This window comes from Ovis aries, chromosome 12 (assembly GCF_016772045.2).
Source record: "Ovis aries strain OAR_USU_Benz2616 breed Rambouillet chromosome 12, ARS-UI_Ramb_v3.0, whole genome shotgun sequence".
NCBI classification, from domain to species: Eukaryota; Metazoa; Chordata; class Mammalia; order Artiodactyla; family Bovidae; genus Ovis; species Ovis aries.
This window is the reverse complement of record NC_056065.1, coordinates 48,624,169-48,646,951: the sequence shown is the minus strand read 5'-3', so window position 1 is coordinate 48,646,951 and position 22,783 is coordinate 48,624,169. Positions and strand designations below refer to the sequence as shown.

General features: G+C 51.1%; 1 protein-coding gene across 6 annotated transcripts in view; it reads right to left on the bottom strand.

Moving 5' to 3' along the window:
• The window catches only part of CEP104 (centrosomal protein 104), a 40,495-nt gene that overhangs the window by 15,088 nt on the left and 2,624 nt on the right, over window positions 1-22,783 (bottom strand). Inside the window, exons 2-12 of one of the 6 annotated variants that reach the window (XM_042257358.1) lie at window positions 21,054-21,179; window positions 11,409-11,582; window positions 10,870-11,008; window positions 9,749-9,811; window positions 9,388-9,488; window positions 6,141-6,309; window positions 5,535-5,690; window positions 4,533-4,760; window positions 3,224-3,421; window positions 2,396-2,563; window positions 1,602-1,775 (exon numbers count right to left, since the gene is read on the bottom strand). In XM_042257358.1, the coding sequence (XP_042113292.1) occupies window positions 1,602-1,775; window positions 2,396-2,563; window positions 3,224-3,421; window positions 4,533-4,760; window positions 5,535-5,690; window positions 6,141-6,309; window positions 9,388-9,488; window positions 9,749-9,811; window positions 10,870-11,008; window positions 11,409-11,582; window positions 21,054-21,166 (1,683 nt within the window). In that variant the 5' untranslated portion in view covers window positions 21,167-21,179. Of the gene's footprint in view, window positions 1-1,601; window positions 1,776-2,395; window positions 2,564-3,223; window positions 3,422-4,532; window positions 4,761-5,534; window positions 5,691-6,140; window positions 6,310-9,387; window positions 9,489-9,748; window positions 9,812-10,869; window positions 11,009-11,408; window positions 11,583-17,463; window positions 17,559-21,053; window positions 21,180-22,783 lie in introns of those variants that run through there. The other 5 variants (XM_042257361.1, XM_042257362.1, XM_027975722.2 and 2 more) reach the window with 5 other exon arrangements.

Sequence of the window (22,783 nt, the reverse complement as noted above, 5' to 3'; positions counted from 1 at the left end):
CTAGAGAGACCAACAGCATCTGCTAAGTTTTACTGGAAAATGCGACGGGTAACTTATTGCTAGCCGCAAAGGAAACACTGAGGGAAAAAAATGGGAAATAAAAAATGACAGTGACAAATGACAGTAAAGTCATTTGTCTGTAAGCTCCTATTTATTTTTAAGATATGATAACAATTAAGAATGAAAGCCTGAATCATCAGAAATAAGAACCATGATCACTTAGAGATGAATTAAAGCTTTACAGAAAGTGTGATTAAAACCTTAGTTTCCCTTCTTAGGATCTCACAACCTTAAGAAAAAGATTTTCTGATTTCTAAAATTCTAAAAGAAATTAAGTCTTGCTGTAAGAACCTCCATTTCAGTATTTTTAAGCTTTAGCCAAGCGTGTAACAGGCACATACTCAGATGAACTGATCCCTGATGGGTTGAGATGAAAGAGGGTAAGTGCCTCCACACGCTCTACTGTCTCCACACAAGTCTTTCTATAATTAAGATATTCATCACTTAACTAGCCAGATGCAAAGAAAGAAAAAGTGATAAAATATTAAAGGAAAAGACTCAAGAAATGATAAAATATTGATGAAACATGAGCTGTAACAGACAGAAGTCTGTTTTTTGCAGGTCTGTGGCCACACCACCCAAACACCTTCTCATTCTGGCAGCACCGTGGCTCTGCCTCTGGGCCCACGAGTGGCTGGAAACCAGTGGGAAGGAGGAGGAGGGAGGGGAGCCCCCAAGAGCAGCAGGGGGCTGCTGGGACACACAGATGCCGCGCACACAGGGACCCACATGGGGAGAACGGCGTGGGCCGTCGTTGGAAGCTGGTGCAGTATGGGAACGCCCGCACGCAGAGGACGCTCAGCATCACTGCTGTCCCGGAGGTGAACGTGCTTGAAAACAATTAGGGGCATGTTCAATGCATCCTTTGAAAGAGTTCCCCCAAATAATACCACTCACTCATTTTCCCTGAACGTTTTAGTTAGTTAAATAAAACAAGATCAGTGGTTCTTCCTGGTGGAGAAACTATGGAAGTTTTGGCTTCCTTCCCTAGAAAGCCAGCCTGCTCATGGCACTGGGTTCACGTTTGGAGGAGGTCACAGACACCCTGCACCTTAACCTGAGGTCTCCTGGCCCAGATGGATTCCTGACAAGAGGGCAAAGCACTCTCCTGTGCTGCCTGGCTCAGCGTGGGCCCCAGACTCCCAGCTGCTCACGTCTGCCTCGGCTCCCCCAGTGCCCAGGCGAGAGGAGGCGTGTTGGTGGAAAGAATAAAAACACTTCGTCAAGACTGTGACCTGTTTATTATTTTTTTCAACTCCATTTTTCTATTCTGGTCTGGCTCTCCATAGATTTTATTTATTAAAAAAATTAAAAGCCTATGTTAAAGAAGAGAAACAAAGAAAAACTGTACACTGTAGCCAAGTTTAAGGCAGCATTTCTCTGGGTCAGAGGAGAAGGAAGTTATGACGATGAATCACGCGGCATAACCTATGACTGGCTTGAACAGATGGGACCTTGTAAGGTACTATACTAAGAAAGCCAAGTATCTCCCGTTATGTGTTTATTATCGATGGCTTCAAACATCCCGGGGAAATCTGTACCTGAATAAAATTAGAAGCCATAACCCGGAGGCGAGCGGAAGAGTCTCCAGTTCTCGTGAGCAAGACAGGAATCGTCCTCTCCACACAATGAGCCGTCTCAAGCCTGCCCAGTTTGTGTTTAGGAATATACTGTGTAATTATCATTTTCAACAGTTTCAAAGATGCCTGAAAGACCTAAGAAAATAGTGATAAACCCGGATAAGCCACTCTTAACTCAATTCCACTAAAAAGAAACATGAAATTTACTTTCAGTAATCAACAGGAGCGTTACGCTGAAAACTACACGCTGTCTGAAGGACTGAAAATGGCCAACTGCTGTGCACACAGTTCCCTGCACACGGAGGCCATGGGCTCATCTCCGTGTGTTATGAGGTCTCCGACACCTCCCCGTGAGACCAAGGGTCTGACATTTCTGCTGAATTGCGTAAGGTATTGTGTGAATGCAAACAACGGTGTAACTGGGGATGCTCATTCTTACGGCCCTTTCAGAGTTAGGAAAATTCACTGGTAACTCCAAGCTCCTCAGGTGTCAGGAAGATCACACAAGTGAACGTAGCGTGAACAGTACGGTGGCCAGGTCTCTGCGTACACAGGACCAGAGGGCACGGCCCATGGGAACAGAGCCCAGGCTCCCTGGCAACCGGGTTTCTTACTCAAGGTCTTCATCCCTAGTGACCTCGTGCTTGGTGATGACAGTGAGGGACCAGGCTGCTTCCCAGGCTACCCTGACCTCCAGGGGACGGCCCGGCAGCTCTCGGCAGACATGCGGGGCCCTGCGGGGTGGTGGGACTCACTGGGGTCACGATGTCGCGGATGGCTCGCCTGACGAGGAAGACGGCAGCCCTCAGCATGCTCTTCAGGTCCTCTTTCGGGGTTCCCACGGGCGTGTCCGCCAGCTGCTTATGCAGGGTGAGGAGCGCATCCTCCCGGTGCGACCATGTCTTAGAGTAGGCTCCGGCCACCTGGGAGGGCAGAGGGAGGCCTTCAGGGTGGGCGGTTGGCCCTGTCCCCACCCCAGCACCCCTGGCTCTGGTTTGTTTCAACAAGACACAGCTTTTCTAAACACAGAACATCCACGCTCTGGGTACATGGGTTTAGAGAAATACTGCTCCTAGCATGGGAGGTTTTAAGTCTATGTCCATTAAAACATGGACAGTATTAAAAGCTCCAGCAAGAGAACTTTTCAAGGCCAGCGGTGCTCTGCTATTTTCTTTGCTCTGCTATCCTCGACCCTGGAGCCAGCAGTGCTCCAGGCGGGAGCTGGGGCCGGAACCTGTAAGCCCAAGGAAAGGCCCTGGCTGGGATGTCTGTGGTGGTCCAGTGGTTAAGAGTCCACCTCCCAGTGCAGAGGATGCAGGTTCAATCCCTGGCTGGGGAGCTAGGGTCCTCCACGCTGCAGTGCGTGGGCAAATAATTAAAGCAGAAAAATAAATAGAAAGAAAGGCCAGGCTCAAAGGGACACCATCAGGAGACCTGAAATCCTAGCTGATGCTTGTGCTGTCCCACATGATGGCTGATCATCAGGACATTCCCACTGGACGGTGAGGACAAGGGTGGGACTGGCAGGGGACCAGGAGCCCTGCGGAGCCGCCCACCCCTCCTGCATTGGCCTCTTTCCTTACCAGGGCCTCTCCTAGCACGTCCACAGCGGAGCTGGCTTCCCGCAAGGCCTTCTCTGTCAGGGGCTCTGGCTCTCCTGCGGCGTCCGCCCTGCGAGCCTCGTCGCCGAGCATGTCTCTCCTCTCTGCCTCGGAGACCGCTGCCCCGAGCTGCTTGCGGGTCACGGGGAGAGGCCGTTCATCGTAGGGCAGGGACTCGGGCTGTGGGAGGACAGGGCGGCTAGAGGGCTCAGCATGGGGTCCCCCCTCGCCTGCTGATCCCTGTCTACACCCATAGGGTGCCTGGTTGGGACATGTCTGGTCTGAACGATGGTATTTTGCTGAAGTATCAGTCTCGTCAGGTTAGAATAATTTATGAATTGGGTGTAAGTGAAAAAATCAGACAGGAGTTTTTATTCCCTTCTGAGCTTGTTACAGACCTACTCAACAAGCCATCTAGATTCTGCCACAATTACTGCTTACCACTAGAGATTTCACCTGCCAGCAGACCACTAGAGTAAAAGTTATTATATTCTTCTTCTGGAAAGACCTCTGGTATTTTTTCAGTTCATTAGTTTACTTCTAACTATCAAGCCTCCTCTGAATGCATCCATTGTCCAGCAGCCCTGCACTAACACAGGTGACGGAAGCCCTGGGTCCTGTCCAGAGCCTGCAAACCTACGGCCCTCAGCAGAAGCCTCCTGTGGCCTGTCCTCAGTGACCCACATGAGCAATGAGGTTGCCAGGTGATAAGGCCGGTCTAACCAGGGTAAACCTGGGGCCTGGGGACGGGCTCAGAGTGGGACCGATGCCACCCACCCTCCCCAACCTCCCCGATGGCATGATGTACAGACCGGAAGCTGAGGCACCCGGGACAGGTCCAGCCCACTGAGACGGCATCCAGAACCAAGAAAGCGGACCCGCAAGATAGGAGTCAAACCCACCCTGAAACCCATGTGGACTCTTAGACTCCCAGTTATAAATGCCAGTAACCCACTGGAAACAGGCTTTCTGCCACCTGCCACACAGGCAGCTCTAACAGGGACGGCCTTGTACCCGATTTGTCCTGAGGCTCTGCTGAGGTCCTGTCAGGGCGGGAACCTCGCTCATTCCCAGAAACACCCTCTCCCACACTGCAGCACGTCTTTGCAAAGAGAGCCAGCAGAGGCTCAGAGGAGGCAGAGTCTCAGTCATGGGCGGTGTTCCTGGATGCAGGGCGGGGAAGGGGCCCCACCCCCCCGCTCTTGTTCTCCAATACACTCGTTCCCCAGGAAAGCCCCCACAAGACACAGGGCCTCTATGCCTGCCCACGGCGGGAACCTGAGTTACCTACGTGGGTCCTGGGAGGGGGGTCAGTGGCGGGAGGTGGCCGGTCCACTGTGGGACGCTGAGAAGACACGTCCAGGCAGTGTGATGAAGGCTTCTCCTGAAGGAAAGGGTCCGCAAGCCGGTTTTCTGTCACCCTTTCCTCTGGCTGTGGCAGGGAGTGCATGGGTGGCTGGTGGTGGGGGCTGCTGGGACAGGCCAGGGGCTGCAGGGGCAGGTCGAGAGGCCTTCTCATCTGGGGGAAAATGGGCTATTCAGCTCCCAGGGTCCCCGCCACACAGACCCCGCCTTGTTCCCCAGGGGAGCACTGGCTTGGGAAGACACAGGTGGAAGCTGCATTAACGAGGCCCACGTCATGGCCCCCGACTGCCTGAAGTTACCATGTGGACCACTCAAGGGACACTAACAAAGCAGGTGGCTGCCCAGAGTGGGCACTGCAGCGTGGAGGCTGCAGGTGGGCAGGAGCACCTGGGCTGGACCCACATGGCCGGCGCTGGTCCCTGTGTGTCTGCAGAGCAGACTACTTCATGTCACTCTAACGAGTGCAGCGGACTCAGCTGTGGTCATGTGCTGGACTGGCAGAAAGTGCTTTGGGCAGACGACCACATCTCAGGTTCCTTGTTCTCACTGCCATGGATACAATGGGGAAACAGTCCCAGGGAGGCTGAGGAATGAGTCTGAGACCACAGAGTGAGGCGGGTGGAGTGGGGCCAGGAGCCAGCAGGGACAGCCAGAGCCTGCACTCCGTGCTGTCTACGGGCCTGGAACATGGGTCTGGACACAGGACCCTCCCCTACTGGCCCAAGCTGTCGGGGGCCCCTCTCCCTGTGCTCCCCAGGACCACAAGGGTGGGGCTGCCACTGGGAGACACAGCCATCTGCTGGGAGGCTTCCCCACTGACCGGCCCTCATGTCCACCGTTGCAGTCCTCCTGCACGCCCACCCATGTGGATCCGGAGGATAGCTCTCCCGGCCCCCCCACTTCAGGTCCTGCTGCGGGCCCCACCCACCAGCTCGGCATCCACCAGCTCGTGCAGCTGCAGCTGCTCATACACGCGGCTGCGGAAGCGCTCCATCTGCTGCTTCTTCTCCTTGGCCAGGTCGTAGTCTTCCTTCTCCACGGCACAGCGCTTCTCCACCTCATACCTGCCCAGGCGCTCCCCCACCTGGAGCACACAGCGTCAGCTCTCGTTTCATAGACTTACGCCCAGTGCAGAGACCGTTTCAAAGTTAACGCTTTGAGGACGGTGTGGACAACCAGCCTCATGTCTGGGAGATGGGGGAATGACACCGGGAGTGGAGGGAACTGGCCACAGTCGCCTGCAATGCTCAGGCTGCCTCAGAGCCTGCAACGGGTCGCCTGCTCGGGTTGCCTGCAACGCTGGGGCAAGCTCACAGCAGTCTAAGCATCTCAGCTTCCTGCTGCCTCAGATGGCATGCGGCCCTGAGGCTCTGCAGGACTATGTGCTCGTGGTTTCCCTCCTCTGCTTACACCCCTGAAGCCACGCTAGCCCTGTGGCCTTCTGAGGCCTGGCCCCTTCTCTGGGCAGGGGCCAGGGTAATCAGACAAAAAGCCTATCGCGGGCGGCAGAGGAGCTGCTTCCCAGAGGCAGTACCTTCTGCAAGTCAGCGATGGCCTGTTTCAGCTTCTTGGCGCAGTCATAGCGCTCCTTCTGCACGGCCTCGCGCTTCCGCTCGTCTAACCGGCGGATGATCTGTGCCACTTCTGGGTCCTGGTACATGTCAAAGGCTAAGTCGTCTAGTGGAGAGATGTAATCAGACTTCCTACAGGAAAGAACAGAGTGTTTTAGAGCCAGTTTTAATCTACGTGATACTGCGGGGGAGCTGCTCCCTCCACACTCAGGGCTAAAGATGGGAGAAGGCAGCCCCCGCCCCTATGGCATTTCCTGCCGACAAATCTCATTCACACACTCATTCATCCACCACCCGCTCGTCCACTCTCATTCACTCACTCGTTCATTCACTCATGCACTTACTCACTCATTCATCCACCACCCGCTCGTCCACTCTCATTCACTCACTCGTTCATTCACTCATCCACCACGTGCTCGTTCATTCTCATTCACTCGCTCATTCACATTCACTCGTGCACTTACTCATTCATCCAGCACCCGCTCGTTCATCCTCATTCACTCTCTCATTCACATTCACTCATGCACTTACTCACTCATTCATCCACCATGCGCTCGTTCATCCTCATTCACTCTCTCATTCACATCCACTCGTGCACTTACTCATTCATCCAGCACCCGCTCGTTCACTCTCATTCACTCACTCGTCCACTCTCATTCACTCACTCGTTCACATTCACTCGTGCACTTACTCACTCATTCATCCACCACCCGCTCGTTCACTCTCATTCACTCACTCGTTCACATCCACTCATGCACTCACTCACTCATCCATCACCCTCTCGTTCATCCTCATTCACTCGCTCATTCACATTCACTCATGCACTTACTCATTCATCCAGCACCCGCTCGTTCACTCTCACTCACTCTCTCACTTACTCATTCACTCAACTCCTTCCCCACTCATTCGCTCTCTCACTCATGCACTCATTCATATTCACTCATTCACATTCACTCTCACTCACTCATTCAATAGGTATCTCAAATGCAGACTGTGCCCAGCACTGTGCCCAATGCATGAGAGTCCGCTCATGAATCATTTGGAGCCTTGGGAAACCAACATCAGAGCCGGCCATGACTAGGCCCTGGCCCTGCAGAGGCTGATTCGGGGGAACTCAGGCCGAGTCCAGGCTTCCATTTCATGCCACAGTAACAGTGACAAGCGTTAGAGATGCTACCACTGGGCTTGTACTTCAAAGTGTCCAACTATACAACACCATCCGGTTCTGCAGATCAGAAAGATCCTTCCTGGAATAAATGACCCAAATGTGATCTGAGTGACCTGTTTCTCATGGACTCTTACCTCCATTCCTTCCTCCTAGTTCTATGACAGGACAGCAGCTCCTGGGCCTGATGTCTAGAACCATGACACCGATCTAACTCCTCAACAGAAGAGTTAGGGACATGGTTCAGAACCTCCCCATCTGAGCCATGAGATGCAGACAGACACTTCCTGTTAACTTTGACTCGGGGTTCCTTATACACTGGGAAACTTACTAAAGATGTTATCTGTCATAAGTTTAGCTGATTAATAAATTCAAGCAGGACAGGGGACCATGTCCCCTTTCAAAATCATCCTGCTTCCGCATGCCTTGACTCAGGTACTGGCGGGCACAGCAGCAGGCATGGTGGCCGTGGCATCTCTGTTAACCTCAGTGAGGACTGACCAGCAGCATGTCTCCATGTCCCCAAGGTCACGGTGACTATTTTTACCTAAATACACACCGTATTCTCAAATCTAACTTGCTCTGCCCTGAAGTTCCAGAGGTGAAACCAACACTCCATTCCACTATAGAACCCTACAAAGGACGAGATGATGTTGGAACACCCAGCGTCAGCAGTGCCCACTACCCACAATACCTTAGTGGTACCTGTGGACTCAGCCTGAGGTGCTGCCTGTGGCCTGTCACGACCTCACTGCACCTTCAGGAAAACCCTGGGTGGGGGCACAGCAGGACAGGAAGCTGAGGTCTGCTGTCCCCTGTGGCTAACTTGAAGAACTGATTTAAACAGAAGTCACCATTCCCCAGAGGGCTTTTATCAGAGATACTGAGCTGTCAGTGAGCTTGGTCATCTCTGCTCACGAGGGCAGAGCCGCAGGTGGTGCCACCATGACGCTGAAGGAAGCAGCAGCTGCTGTCAGTGCCCGCCTCCCCCATGTGCTCCTCATGCCCACCTGACAAGGGGAGGCGTCCGCGTGGCTTGTGTAGGTGGGATGGCTCACTCTGCACTGTGCCTTCTTACACACTAAACTGTAAGCGTGGCCTCCACTCCAAGGCACCACGCACACCACCACCTGAGGCGACCCTGGTCCCTGTCTCGCTGGGGCTGCAGGGACCATGAAGCCTAGGCCTGTAGGGGCTGCGGAGCTCTGTGGGGACGGGTTCACTGTCTGCCGGGCGCATGACTGGTATTGCCATGGCTCTGAGCAACAGGGCGGAGAATTGACCACACATTCGATGCAAACAGAAGAGCCGGCTGTTCCGACCATGTGCGCGTGAGCATGGAGCCACATACACCACAGTTCACGGGCAAATACCATCTACTGACATCAAGGCATCTTATCTTTTCTAAGCATCTTATTCTTTCACTCTTGGGGAGCTGCTGTCAGAGATGGGGCCCTGGGTGCCATTTTGAATTCCTCTCTCCTTAGGCTGGGTGCTATTAGGCAGGGTGCTGAGGACTTGGTCCCAGAGAGGTGCTGGGACACAGGGAGAAAGAGCTGGACCCTCAGCTCTGCCCTCCAAGCCTGACCTGCTAAAGAGGCAGCAGGATGGCTGAGTCTGCACAACTGCGCGCATGCAGAGTGTAGAGAGGCTCTCAGGAGGACCTGACGAGACGGGCAGGCCTCGCTCCCTTAAGGACTGAAGCTCTGAGTAGAGGGAAGATGAACCTCAGTAGCTGACAATCTTGGTCCATTATTCCGTCTATGAATTTACCTGTGCCACTAAAACATCAAAGGACGGCTGATGGCTCTTTTGTTTGGTGATACCGAACCACACAGGAAGTGAAGTCCTCTCTGAAGGGTGCTGAACGAAGATGTGCTAAACAGAAGGGTGACCTTAATCTGCAGTGTATTTACGACAATCCCATCAGTGGCTTATTCAGCTCCAGACTGCACTTTGGGGCCCCCGAGTCCAGGGTCCTTCAGAGCTGGCTTCCAGGGAGGAAGTCACAGAAGTTTATGGCCTGGGGCGGGCGGGGCTCTTACCCAGAGCAAGTTCCTTCAAGAGCTGGGTCCTCTGTATTGTGCCCCAGGTAGTGATCAATCAGCTTCTCCCTGGAGGTCTGTGGGGGAGTTCTGCTTAGTATCTCAGAGGAAAAAGGAACAACATAAGACAAAGAGATGGTGTGATATGAAGGGGCTTTGGTGATCCCGTTTGCTGGAGGGACAACTACACTTCTTGAGTAAAGGAAAGTTTAAAACAACAGCTGCTGAAAAATCACCTGTGAGCTGGTCACTGGACACTTCTGTGAGAATCTATAGGATGACACTTTTGTGACAAAAATGAATGACCCCTCCTTGTTAGAAATAAATGTCTCTCTTTAGGAAGGAGGCTTCCCAAACTTACAATATTGGTTTCATCGCCAAAGTCTGCAGGGTCTCCAATGATATTTACTGCAACCAAAGCAACCTAAGAGAGAATTCACCAACAGAAATTAAGTATAAATGTTAGACAGGACTTAACCCCTTTATAATACTCCGATTCATCCTGTCATCAAATGGGATGATGTACATCTAAATGTACTAATGCAAAATCTCATGCTAACTCAGAATTATTAATATTCTAATGTTGAACCAAGCAGCTATTTTAATGTTTGAAGGATGTTAAAACAGTAACAAAGTTTTAATGCAGCCTTATATTGAAACATCCACCTGAGTTAAGAATGGGATCATATCTACCTGATGGTGATAACTTAGACAATGAATGAAAACCGACATTAACACAGCTCAGTTTGTCCGGGGCAGTGATTCTCCCATGACATGCCCCCCTGCCCTTGAGAATCACTGAGGCTGAGCTAAAACCCAAGGAACTCCTGGTGAACAAGGAGATGAAGTGGAGGAAAGAGACGGTTCAGAACTCTGCTGCCATGTACGGACAAGGCACCTGATGTCTCAGACCCTCCTCCAGCTCACCTGCTCAGCATAAACTCTGACTGGCTGGAACACCTGCGTGCCTCTGGAAGGGGCAAGGAGTGTTATAAATATTTGCTTCAATTAACAAGACTGTTCTGACACCTCTGATTATGCCAAAGCAACAGAAAGGGAACCAGAGATTCTGGACTGCATGCCACATGAAATCACCTTTTTTTGTAAGGGATTTACCTTACAAAAGTATACCTAGAACAGTGTTGTCCCATAGAAATATGATGCCACATAGATAATTTTAAGTTTTCTAGTTGGCAGAGTAAGAAAAAGTTTAAAAGAAACAGATAAAATTGATTGTAACAATATGTTTAAACTTAATACATCCAAAATGTCTCATCTGGTTACCAAGTCTGGGTGACACACAGCCCATGCCTGTGGACCAGTCACGCCCCCAGCACACACGGCCACATGGGACTGGTGGCTCTGAATCGGGGGAACAGCTCCAGAGAGCCTAGCACTGCCCCACAGACACCACCCTGAAGGAAGAGTCCAGGTTCTTCTATGAAGGGAGACACCACTGAGGGGCAGGCCCATGCGTCTCACCTGGTTATACACGTTGTACTTGTTGACGTGGTTTTGGTGAAAGATGAGCTTCAGAAACTGCCCCACTGCGTCCACGTACACCGACTTCAGTTCCCGGGCTTTGCAGCCTGTCTTCTCATTGTCACAGAGAGACACGTAGCTGGAAGAAAGAACACAACTGTGGAACCACGTCAGTGCAGAAACGTGCTGCCCTTGGCTCCCAATGAACTCCACAGGTTTCAAGGAAAGTTAGGCTTGGAATGAAAAAAAAAAACAAAAAACAAAAAAACCTTGGGCAAAGTCCAGAAGTCAAATTCTAAACAGTGTTCTCCAGACAAGTTCTGCATCTGAAATGCAGCCTGAACACGACCGATCAGCGGGAACGCCGCTCAGTGAACATGCTCGGCATGTAGCAGGTGTGCACAAGTTGTGAGATCCGGACCCACACGTGAGCGTGTGAGCAAGCGCCACGGCAAGGGGGATGCCGCAGTGTCTACCCACTTTGAGGCAGAATTGTTCAGGCTAGACATCCCACCATGCACGCTAAATTCCACCCTTACCCAAGCCTCCGGAACCGCTCTGCTTGATATGGGGTGAAGTACTCAGGCAGGCTCTCACTGATGTAGAACTCAACTTTGCTGGGGATCATGTACTGATGTGCGAGCAGCTGCAGCTTCCTTATTCGACATCGCTCCACCATCTGAAGAACGATTTCTTGTGGGAACTGGCAAAACCTGAAAGCAAGCACAGTCCTGTTTTTCCTGCAGGATCACCAAGGAGGGTTTCAGGCGGTCCCTACCCACATGTCCAGGTAACAGGGCGGCTCTGTGGGTTCTGACGCTGCAAGGGCCCCGGTCCTGGCCCCCTCAAAGCCTTCCAGTCACAGCTGGAACTCAAGAGTGGGGTCTGCTGGGCACCCAGAGTGAATCAAACTTGGAGTGGCTAGTTTGTCGTTTGAAATGAAACCCAAAGTTCATCATGAGATAAACACACGAGATAAACAAGAGGCTGTCCAAGTGACCCAGAGGATTTCCCGCTGGAACCCACACACTTGAGAAAACCCCTCACTTTACAGAATCCTGAGTGGAGTGGGCAACGAGCAATCTGTCCTGAGTGCCACCCACGCTCGTTCAGCAGCCTGGAGGAGCAGCCTACGGTTGACCCCACTGGAGCATCAGTTTTGCTCAGAAGGCACACCGCTGTCAGAAACCTCACGCCGCAGTACACGGTCATGACCAGAGAGACAACACAAGGCTTTGACAGTGGGAGGGGCGTGTGCCGAGCAGGCCAGGCTGGGTGTACCTGGCAGCAGGTGTCCAGGGGCTGCTGGAGCCGGGGAAGTCCTGAGGATGGGGCAGGAGGCAGGGCCGCTCCAGCACACGTCACGATGCCTGAGAGCGCAGCAGTGACCTGGCGGCTGGCCTGCCTGACCCTCTCCCGCCTCTCCTCCCAGCCGCCCCATCACACCCCTCCAGACAGCTACACACACACACGCCAGACGGCCCGGGGAGCCTCCTGTGACCCATCCCCGCCCTCTGGGCCCCATCTCATTTCTTATCTGCCCCCTCAGCCAACATCACAGGTCACCACTGACCTCCATGAGGCCGAGTTCGACCTGCATCTGCCGGTCCTGACCTGGCCCTTCCTGCCCTGTCTATGCCCTGGGTAGGGTTCCAGGCTCCCTTCCCTGTGCAGACTCACCGTGCGCAGGGCATCCCCCCGACCCCATGGCTTTGAAAACCTCCCCTCGGGGAGGAACCCGAAGCACACACCACCCTGAGCCTGAACTTGAGCATCTCACAGGTGGCCTGACACTGCACACAGGCATCCGAGAGGCGTGAGACACCACACAGACGAACATGCTCCCCGCCCAGCTCCCCGACCCGCCTGCCAACCTCCTGCCCGTCCTAACAGAAGGAGCGGACAGGGAGGAACGCTAGGTTGAGCTTATGGGGCTCTGGGCACTTCTGTGTTTGACTGAGAAAGTGGGGCCAGTGACGATGGACAAAACGCTCTTATTCTGGGGGTGAGATCCCTGGGGTTTCCTAATGCTGAGTTTTCAAAATTGCCACTGTTGTTAAAAGAGACCCATGTGGGGCAGGACAGCCAGGAAATGGGGAACCCAGCAATTCGAGCTTCGAATCCCCTTCGGCCAAGACTGCGGTAGACGTTTAAGATGTTTCCTGTCTCTCAATGCAGGGCACAGACACTGTAATTGGTGGTGAGACCATTCTAGACATAGGGACACAGTAATCTGTGTGAAAAAAAATCCTTTATTATTAAAAAAAACAACTACAAAATTGTTTAAGGAAAACTAAGACTACTGACAAAATTTTGAAATTGTGTATTTTAAAACCCTTCAAAAAAAAAAAAAAAAAAAAAAGCTATGGGAATCCCCTGGTGGTACAGTGGTTAGGACTCGGCGTTTTTACTGCTCTGGCCAGAGTTTGATGCCTGTCCATGCCTGTTGGGAAATGAAGATCCTGCAAGTCATGCAGTGCGCACCCCGCCCCCCCCCCCAAAAGGCTATGATTTAGCTATTCAAAGGTAGCTTATTGAGAGTTTACAGATGAATCAACACTACCCCTCAAACTGATTACAAGAAAGGACAATACACTGTGAAAAGCAATGAAGGGGAACCCCATGCAAAATGGAGCCAGAGAAGGCCTGAGCAGACCTTTCTCCAAAGAGGACATACAGACGGCCGACAGGCGCATGATGCTCAGCACCACTGACCATCCGAGCAATGCAAAGCAAACCTACAGTGAGACATTGCCGCACATCAGCCACAGTGGTTATCATCAAAAAAATCCACAAACTATAATGCTGGGGAAGGTGTGGAGAGAAGGGACCCCTCCTACACAGTAGGTGGGAATGTACATTAGTATGGACACTGTGGAGAACGGTATGGAGGTTCCTTAAAAAACTAAACCTAGAGCTACCATACGACCCTGAAATTCCACTCCTGGGCATGTACCTAGAGAAAAACATGATCCAAAAGGATACATGCACCCCAGTGTTCATTGCAGCACTCTTTACAACGGCCAAGACGCAGGAACGGATAAAGAATATATGGTACATGTATACAAGGGAATATTACTCAGTCATCAAAGTTGCAGGTTTCCACATCACATGTGAATTCATTCAGTAGCAACTTAAAATAGACTGTTAAACTTAAGGATGTATATTCTAACCCCTAAAGCAACAACTTTCTGCCATAAGGGTGGTGTCATCTGCATATCTGAGGTTATTAATATTTCTCCCAGCAATCTTGATTCCAGCTTGTGCTTCTTCCAGCCCAGCGTTTCTCATGATGTACTCTGCATAGAAGTTAAATAAGCAGGGTGACAATATACAGCCTTGATGTACTCCTTTTCCTATTTGGAAGCAGTCTGCTGTTTCACATGCAGTTCTAACTGTTGCTTCCTGACCTGCATATAGGTTTCTCAAGAGGCAGGTCAGGTGGTCTGGTATTCCCATCTCTTTCAGAATTTTCCACAGTATACTTTGATCCACACAGTCAAAGGCTTTGGCACAGTCAATAAAGCAGAAATAGTGGGGGTGAACAAGCAATTGAAAGAAGACAAGATGGGTCCTGAGGTCCCTCCCCCTACCCTGTGCCGCCTTCCCTCCCCCTCTGCTCATCCTCCACTCCTCTGCAACCCCCAACCCCTCTGGCTGAACTTTCCTTTTTCTCCAAAACCCTCCCCATTTCTCCCTTCCCTGAACTTAAATCCTGCCCCTTGAAAGCCTAGCCTTCTAGGGGTCCAGATGCTAAACCCCTGGGTTCTTAATGGTCCCTGGACTAACGCTGAACTTTGAGCTACAGTCAGAGATGCTCCCAAAGGAACTGAGGAACCCCATGTGTTTGCTGAGGAGTCCAGTACACTTCTGAACTTAGCAACCTAGCTTCTCAGGTTTATGTCTGTCAGGATTGACGTTGCGTGAAACTTGCCTGATGGGAAAATCCTGAAAAGGATTTGGAGAAACAGATGCTGACTGACAGCAGGAAACCCAAGAACTTGCTAGAAATTTTCACTGAACAGTTTCCAAAGGTTTTCTTAATCCTGATGAATGGAACAAAATTCAGGCTTGCATGCAGAAACTTATAAACCCTGCTCATGACCACTATAGTTGACTTGAGAATGTTGGGTCTTCTTTTGGATATTGAATCCACTTGGGTTGCCTCCAACTCTGTGTTCATGAATGGGCTGAATGGGGATTCTCTTTCAGTTAAAAGGACCAGGATAGAATGGAAAACCATGTCCACTCCAGGTCTGGTTACTTTGGTAGATCAGCTTGTTTGAGCCCTGGATGATTCAACCAAAAGGAAAGCCACTAACATCCTTAATCTTCAACAAATAGAGCCCCCTGTCACACCTCCAAACAAACAAACAAAAAAACCCCTAGTCTCTGCTATTACTGCAAAAAGCTAGGACATTGTGGGGAGTGGGGGGAAGACCTTTAGGGCTTAAGCACTGCAGGTGCCTTCCATGCTCCAAACAACCTTTCCATGTCCTCCTAACCCAAGCACCAGGCTTTGAGGAACCACAGGGATTCTTCCCAAACCTCCTAATTGGCTTGGAGAAACCACCCTCTGGATTGGGAAGGAATCTGTATCCTCAATGACCAGAGCCACACTCTTGGTGCTCAGCCCACTGCTCTCGGGGAGCTTCTGCCTCAGAGTGCTGACCAGCTGAAAAAGCGGGGGATGTCTAACGAACCCAAGAAGGTTCCCATCTTGGAACCCGCTCCCTTTCATTCAGGCCATTTGAGAGACACATTCTCTTTTCTCCTTCAGTTCTTTCACCCCTATTCGAGCAGGAGCAGAGATTTCTTAGGAAAGTGCCATCCTGGAATTTCTTTCTCCTGAAAGGGGAAACAGGTCTAGAATTTGAACTGTTGGCCATCAAAATAACCAACCAGGTGAACTGAATGACCTCCACTATCTTTTACTTGCTCGGTCTCAGATGTATTAGAGCTGATTTCAAGGACACTAATCACTGGTCACCACTGGATCGGCTATTGCTCTCCTTATACGAAAAATCTCCAACTGAAATTCACAGAATCCAGTGTTCTCACATTAATATTTAAACATATCCCTCAAAACTTCTCCCCAGAATTAATCAATACCTTATAATTAAATAGAGGTCCTCAGAGGCATCAAGTCCATAGCAGAAGATTTCAAAGCCAGGGCCACATGCTCGCTCATACCAGTCCCTGCAGCATTCTGTTTCGCCCATGAGAAATGCAATGGTTGAGGATGGAGGTCTGTCCAGAATCTCTGGAATCCACAATGTCATTACCCCTGGCACCCTGTGGTCCCTAAACCCACCTAAGACCAGCATCCGTTCCTACCAGGAGCAGAATCACCCTGTGACTGCTCTGTGGACTGCTTCCTGAGGGTGAGATTAACCACTGGACCACCAGGGAAGGCCCTGAAATTCCCCCTTACTTCTCCAACCTTAAAGGCTCATCTGGACAATCAAGTTTTCTGTAGCCTCTACTTTGTTAAAACATATGGATGGTTTGCTTCTGTGCTCTCCTCTAAAACTTCACAGGAAGACAGCATTCACTTGTTAAACCTTTTAAAGGGACACCAGGTCTCTAAGGAAAAACTGCCATTTGCTCAAACTCAGATTCAGTATTTAGGGCACCTGATCTTAGAATGAGGCTACATTTAGAACCCCGTAGGCTTCACGGTATTCTCAACTTCCCCAAACTTGAAACTCAGTCCAATTACAAGGTGTTCTGGATAGCTGGCTACTGTCAACACTGAATTCCAAATTTCCCTCTTAAGGCCCAGCCCTTATATGTTTTCTAAAAACCAACAAACTTGGTCCTTTTATTTGCCGAGATCAGGATGATATTGCCTTTGGAGCTTTAAAGAGAAGTTTAATAAGGGCCCTGCCCCTGGACATCCCAGCTTTGTTTCCTTTCTTCCTCTCTGACATGAGGAGGAGGGGAATACCCTTGGAGTACTTGCCCCAAAACACAGGGACCATCATCGACCCATCGGGTATATGGCCGACAGCTGGACCCTGTGCCATGGGGACAGCCCCCTTGTCTCAGAGCCACTCTGGGCACCAAAAACTAATCCCCGGGTTCCTCTAACCATCTCTGTAGCCTGTGCAGTTGAGCTCTCCCGAATCCTCACCATGCTGGCCTGCTAGCTGTCTCAATTCCTGGGAAACACTCCTTCTGACTACTCCTGAATAACTCACTGTTGCTGTAATAACCTCACCCCTGCTACTCCTCTCCAGCTTCACCGACAAAACTCCTTCAGACGGCTCACACCGACACATCCCCTTTGACTCTGTAGTAACTTACAGGAGACTCCTCTGACCAACGCAGATTTTCCATGGTTTACTAAGGTTCTTATTCACAGGATGAAAAGGCATCACCACGTGGGGCTGCTGTCGCAGCGCCTCTTGAAACTGTCAAGGCAGCACCGATATCTGTGGCTGCTTCAGCCCAACAGGAGGAAGCACACCCTCTCACTGGAGCTCGTGGTGCAGCCACGGGCAAAACCACCGGCGTTTATACTCAGAGCCTGTATGTCTGTGCAGTTGCCCATGACTTTGGGACAATATGGAAACAGCAAGCTTGACTTACCTCTGATGGGAATAAAGTTTAAAATGGCTCTTATGTCTGAGATTTATTAGATGTCATACTCATGCCACCTGCTCTGGCTGCTGTCAAGGTCCCTGGGCATTCCTGACTTGACTCCCTGCAAGTAAAAGGAAATGACCTTGCTGGCATTTCTGCCAAAATGCTGCTCTCAAAGGAACCTCTGGCTAAACCTCTATCGTGGTCCAAAGAGACAGCCCCATGTGCCCCAGAGGACAATTTAGGAACACTGACTAGAAATGCCCAACAACTGGCCCCAGAAAAGGAAAAACAATATTGGGAACTGAATAACTGTTGGCTTGATAAAAAGAGAACTCTTGGTTTGGGCCAAACCACAATCTGGTCCTAGCAGAAGCTCCAGAGTCCCCATCACTGCCCACTGTACACGCATGATGCCACTGGTCTACTGGCAAAAACGACAGAGCTCACGAGCCAGTACTGGAGGGATGATATTAATAAGGTTGTGAAAAGCGACCCCCTTACTTACTCATCTGTCTGAAACTTAATCCAGGAAAGCCTGTCTGCACTGCATTAAACTGCTCACGGGCCGTGTGAGGCCTGGCAAAGGGATTTTATTCAGCTGTTCCCATCTCAGGGACATAAACATGTTTAGTTATGAGCTGCACGTTTTCTCACTGGACTGAAACTTTCCCCTGTAGAAAGGCTACTGCTTCTTCTGTGACTGAGATCCTGTTAGAAAACACCATCTATTCCTGGGGAACCCCTTGAACTTCAGTAGCTGAACACTTGGACAGGTGGGTCTGTGCTGTCTGGTCAGTTTTACGCTTTTACTGTCTTACCATTCTCAATCCACAGGGCTAATCTAATGCATTAATGACATTATTAAGACCCAATTGGCAACATTTGTACGTGACCGTGAAGTTGCTCAGTCATGTCTGACTCTTTGTAACCCCATGGACTGTAGCCTACCAGGCTCCTCTGTCCATGAGATTTTCCAGGCAATAGTACTGGAGTGGATTGCCATTTCCTTCTCCAAGGGATCTTCCCAACCCAGGGATCGAACCCGGGTCTCCCACATCGTAGATAGACGCTTTACTGCCTGAGCCATCAGGGAAGCTTCATTTGTAGAGACCTTCCAAATACCTTGGCCAAAAGCATCACTGTTGGTCCCTATAAACCCCCAGATCAACCCCTTTGGGAACTCAAACACTCACCCATTGAGATGGTCAGAGGATGCCCAGGACAGCCAGTCCTGCCTCTTCTGACCTACAGCTGATAAACAGAGCCGTGCTTCAATACTGCAAGAGCCTTACTGCTCCCACTGACAGTGATCGTGCTTTAATAGCATAGCCTTCTCACAGCAGGTTCCCGGGAGACGACTGCTGTGAGCGTCACACCTTGTAGCCTAGAGATCTCACCTTCTGGAAAAGACACCCCAGAAGGACTCCTTTCAACCTCACTGGAAAGGCCCCATCAGGTGCTGCTAACCAACCCTTGTGCGGCTAAGCTCCTGGATTCATGTCACACCTAGAGAGAGCCCCAAGCCCTGAGTGGATGGCCCTGCACACCAACGAGTGGTGATGTGAAAGCACCAGTTTCCAGGAATGGAAGCAGACAACATCTGACGAGACGGATGGCCAAGACTGGCCAGGCCCATATGCCCTTTTCTCACCATTGCTTCTTACTTTATTTCCCCCTCTCTCCCTTGGACAGACACTTTTGTGCGCATTTCCCAATCTACTGTGAAAGAAGGGTGCTCTCTGATTGCTGGAGTTATCACCAGAAACGACCTGTCCATGACAGCAGCGACCCCTCACTCACCCTGTATGTAACTTCTCTGGAATCCCAATGCCACTCTGTACCTAACTGTTCTACTGTAGGGCCCTCTTATAAGGTGAGAATACGAAATCCACGTGCCCCTGTTCTGTGGCTTAATTCAAGCTCTCTTGGATATACATGCAGACGACACTGGAGCAGCTGACGCGAGTCAGACCGTGTGTAAGCTGGCTGTCATACCCCTGTATTTAGGAAGACTCTCACTATGTGATAACGTCGTATTTGAGGCTTGGCTGAATGATGCTAATGACTCCTTGATATGGACAAACGAGTCCACAAATGCTGCTCCTGAGGAGGGGGTCCTACATCTCCTCCTGGCTACTCTTTCACATGTGGAAGTCCTGGTAATGGCCCTGTGCTTGGACACCTCGTCGTCTCCACAGCTGGAGTGTAAAGAAACAGTGTGCTTTTGCTATATTCGCTGTTCTACTTTCTCTTCATACCAAAATAAACCCCCCTACCCCCAATGGGTCCACCCCATTAAACCTCCTTAGCTGCCTTACATGGAGCTTCTCGGAGGCACAGTAGAGGACCCTGGGTTTGCCTCTGTAGGGAGGGTTTTTCTCCTCCCATCAGAGTAGGTGCCAACGAACATGATTAGAAACCTCTTCCCACCATTAGAAGAGCTGGCCGATTCCACAGCCACAGGAGTAGCCACCCAGTGGCGATCACTTAACTTACTGGCTAAAGAGTACATATTCCCCAGTTACCGATTTGCTGAGTAAGGAGGTGTTGGAACGACAGCAAATACCGCCTACTGCACATGGAAAAATGTTCCAGGAGAGGTAGAAACCCAATTACACAAAATCAGGGAGCAAGTGCACTGGTTGCAAAAAGTTTTCACCTGATATTCCCTGGTCCTTTCATTTGTTCAGCTGGCTACCTTCAGGCCCAGGGTCGTGGGTCAGAGCCATCATACAATTTGGAACTGTCACGTTACTTTAAATTTTGTGTTACATAATCATTTCTTAAAAACTCCGAGAGGAAAATGTGTCTGAATTTCAAATGGGATTTGCATTCAACTTTTCAGCAACATGCCTCCTGAGTAAATGTAAGTCACGAGCACATGACAGTGTAAATGTCACACAGATTCACATGCTCATGACTTAGGAGCAACAGTCAGCCTTCTCCTGGCACCTGGAACACCAGGCTGGAGGAGCGCAGACCCCGGAGGCGAGCAGCCTCAGGCAGCTGACGCTGACAACACCCAGGAAGCCCGACCAAGCCCCAGGGCAGCCCAATAACCAACTCTGCCCCACCTTTGGGGAAGAAAGAAGGCTTCTCGGGAATACGTTTCTGAAAAACACTCACTAGTGTTACATCACTCAAATAATGAGCATTTTTAAAGGTGTACAAATAAACATTCCAGAGGAATCTTAAAGAGACTTTCTGGGTTGAGGTCCTATGTTACACAACAGCAGTAGATGCAAAATCCTTACCACCCAGCACAGAGAATGCAGACTGGCCCTCAAGCAGGGAACTGGGTGTGTGTGGGGGGCGGGGGGGGGGGGGGGGCTGGAGTGTGCAGGCAGTTCTCCTGCTTTTCCGTATGTGCACACTTAAGCGAATGTGGGCTAAAGTTATAGAGAAAAAGTTTCAACAAATTTTCATTAAAAATAGAAAGAAAAGAGTCCAGCATGTAACTAGATGGCTGAGGCGGCAGCACAACCCCACACTTGCATGGTCCTGCGTCTGAGTTGTAACAACATTAGCACTTAGACCAAGAGAGTCCACGTGCCCCTGACGACCCACCCTCCACGGCCCCTCATCCCGCCCACCTTGGTGACCTCCACCCGCTGACGGTCGGTGCGTGGATCATCAGTTCCCGGGCACTGAAGCCGTCTTCGTGTCCAGATGAGCTGACGACGACGAATCCGATCTTGTGGGGCATTCTGTGAGCCAGGCTGTGTGCGAGAGCAGGAGAGATGGCTTCAAAATCGGGGGGCTCGGGGGCACACAGTGACACCGTCACGAGTGTCACTTACGTGTTAGTTCTTGCCTCACTGATACACAAGCAATTCACAGCCCAGTCAGCCTGTCCCATTGCTTTGAAACAGTCTAGTTCCCATTATGTAATTTCTAAGGCACCTCTGATATTACTTAAGAGTATCATTCAAGTTACCATGACTTTTCCCAAATATACTAACATGTCCAAAGAGCTTGAGCAGCACTGTGGGCCGCACTGTGTCCCCAAAGCGCTCTGAAGCCCTCACTCCCAGGACCACTGACAGGACATCTAGGAACAGTGTGCAAGTTAAGAGGACGTCTTATGGGAGTAGGGAGGGCCCTGCTTCAACACAACTGTGTCCTTATCAGTAAAGAGACAGGGACACACACACACAGGAGCCAAGTGACAAGGGCCAAGCAGCTGCAGCAACACACCTACAAGCCAAGGCCATCAAGACCCCCAGACACCTAAGCTGGGAGGGCCAGCATGGGTTCCGCAGAGGGGCTGTGGCCCTGCTGGACACCAGAGCTGGGAGGGGCCAGGAGGGGTCTGCAGAGGGGCTGTGGCCCTGCACATGCACCAGGACCACCTGGACACCAGAGCTGGGAGGGCCCAGAAGGGGTCTGCAGAGGGGCCGTGGCCCTGCACATGCACCAGGACCACCTGGACACTGGAGCTGGGAGGGCCCAGAAGGGGTCTGCAGAGGGGCCGTGGCCCTGCACATGCACCAGGACCACCTGGACACCAGAGCTGGGAGGGCCCAGAAGGGGTCTGCAGAGGGGCCGTGGCCCTGCACATGCACCAGGACCACCTGGACACCAGAGCTGGGAGGGGCCAGGAGGGGTCTGCAGAGGGGCCGTGGCCCTGCACATGCACCAGGACCACCTGGACACCAGAGCTGGGAGGGCCCAGAAGGGGTCTGCAGAGGGGCCGTGGCCCTGTACAAGTGCACCAGGACCACCTGGACACCAGAGCTGGGAGGGGCCAGGAGATCTGAAGAGGGGCCGTGGCCCTGCACATGCACCAGGACCACCTGGACACCAGAGCTGGGAGGGGCCAGGAGGATTTGCACAGGGGGTGTGGCCCTACACACGTGCACCTTGATTTTGGACTTCTGGCCTCCAGAATATATCTCTGTGGCTTTAATTCATCCAGTTTGTGTTACTCTGAAAAACAAGGTCATTTGCTAAGATATGAATACAAAGTTTTTCAAATTAGTTAGGAAACTAATAAATCAGTGTGTTAAACAGCTATACAAAGATAAGCGGGAAAGGGGGCCGTTTAATCAACAGCATAACCATTGCTACATGAAAACGCTGACCAGCAGAGGGAGAGCAGAACCACAAACAGAACCTTCCATGCACAACCGTGCTCCTGGAGCCAGGGTGTGTGGCCAGCGGTGGGGAGATGGGTAAGTATTGCCTGGATGATTTTTTTCTCTCAGGAGAAAAAAATTGCACCTGGCTTGGCTCACAGCTACCTACCATCATGTTGAGCGTGGCTGTAATGATGTCCAGCTCTGCCCATTCCTTTGAAAACAGCACCGCAATCCCTATTTCC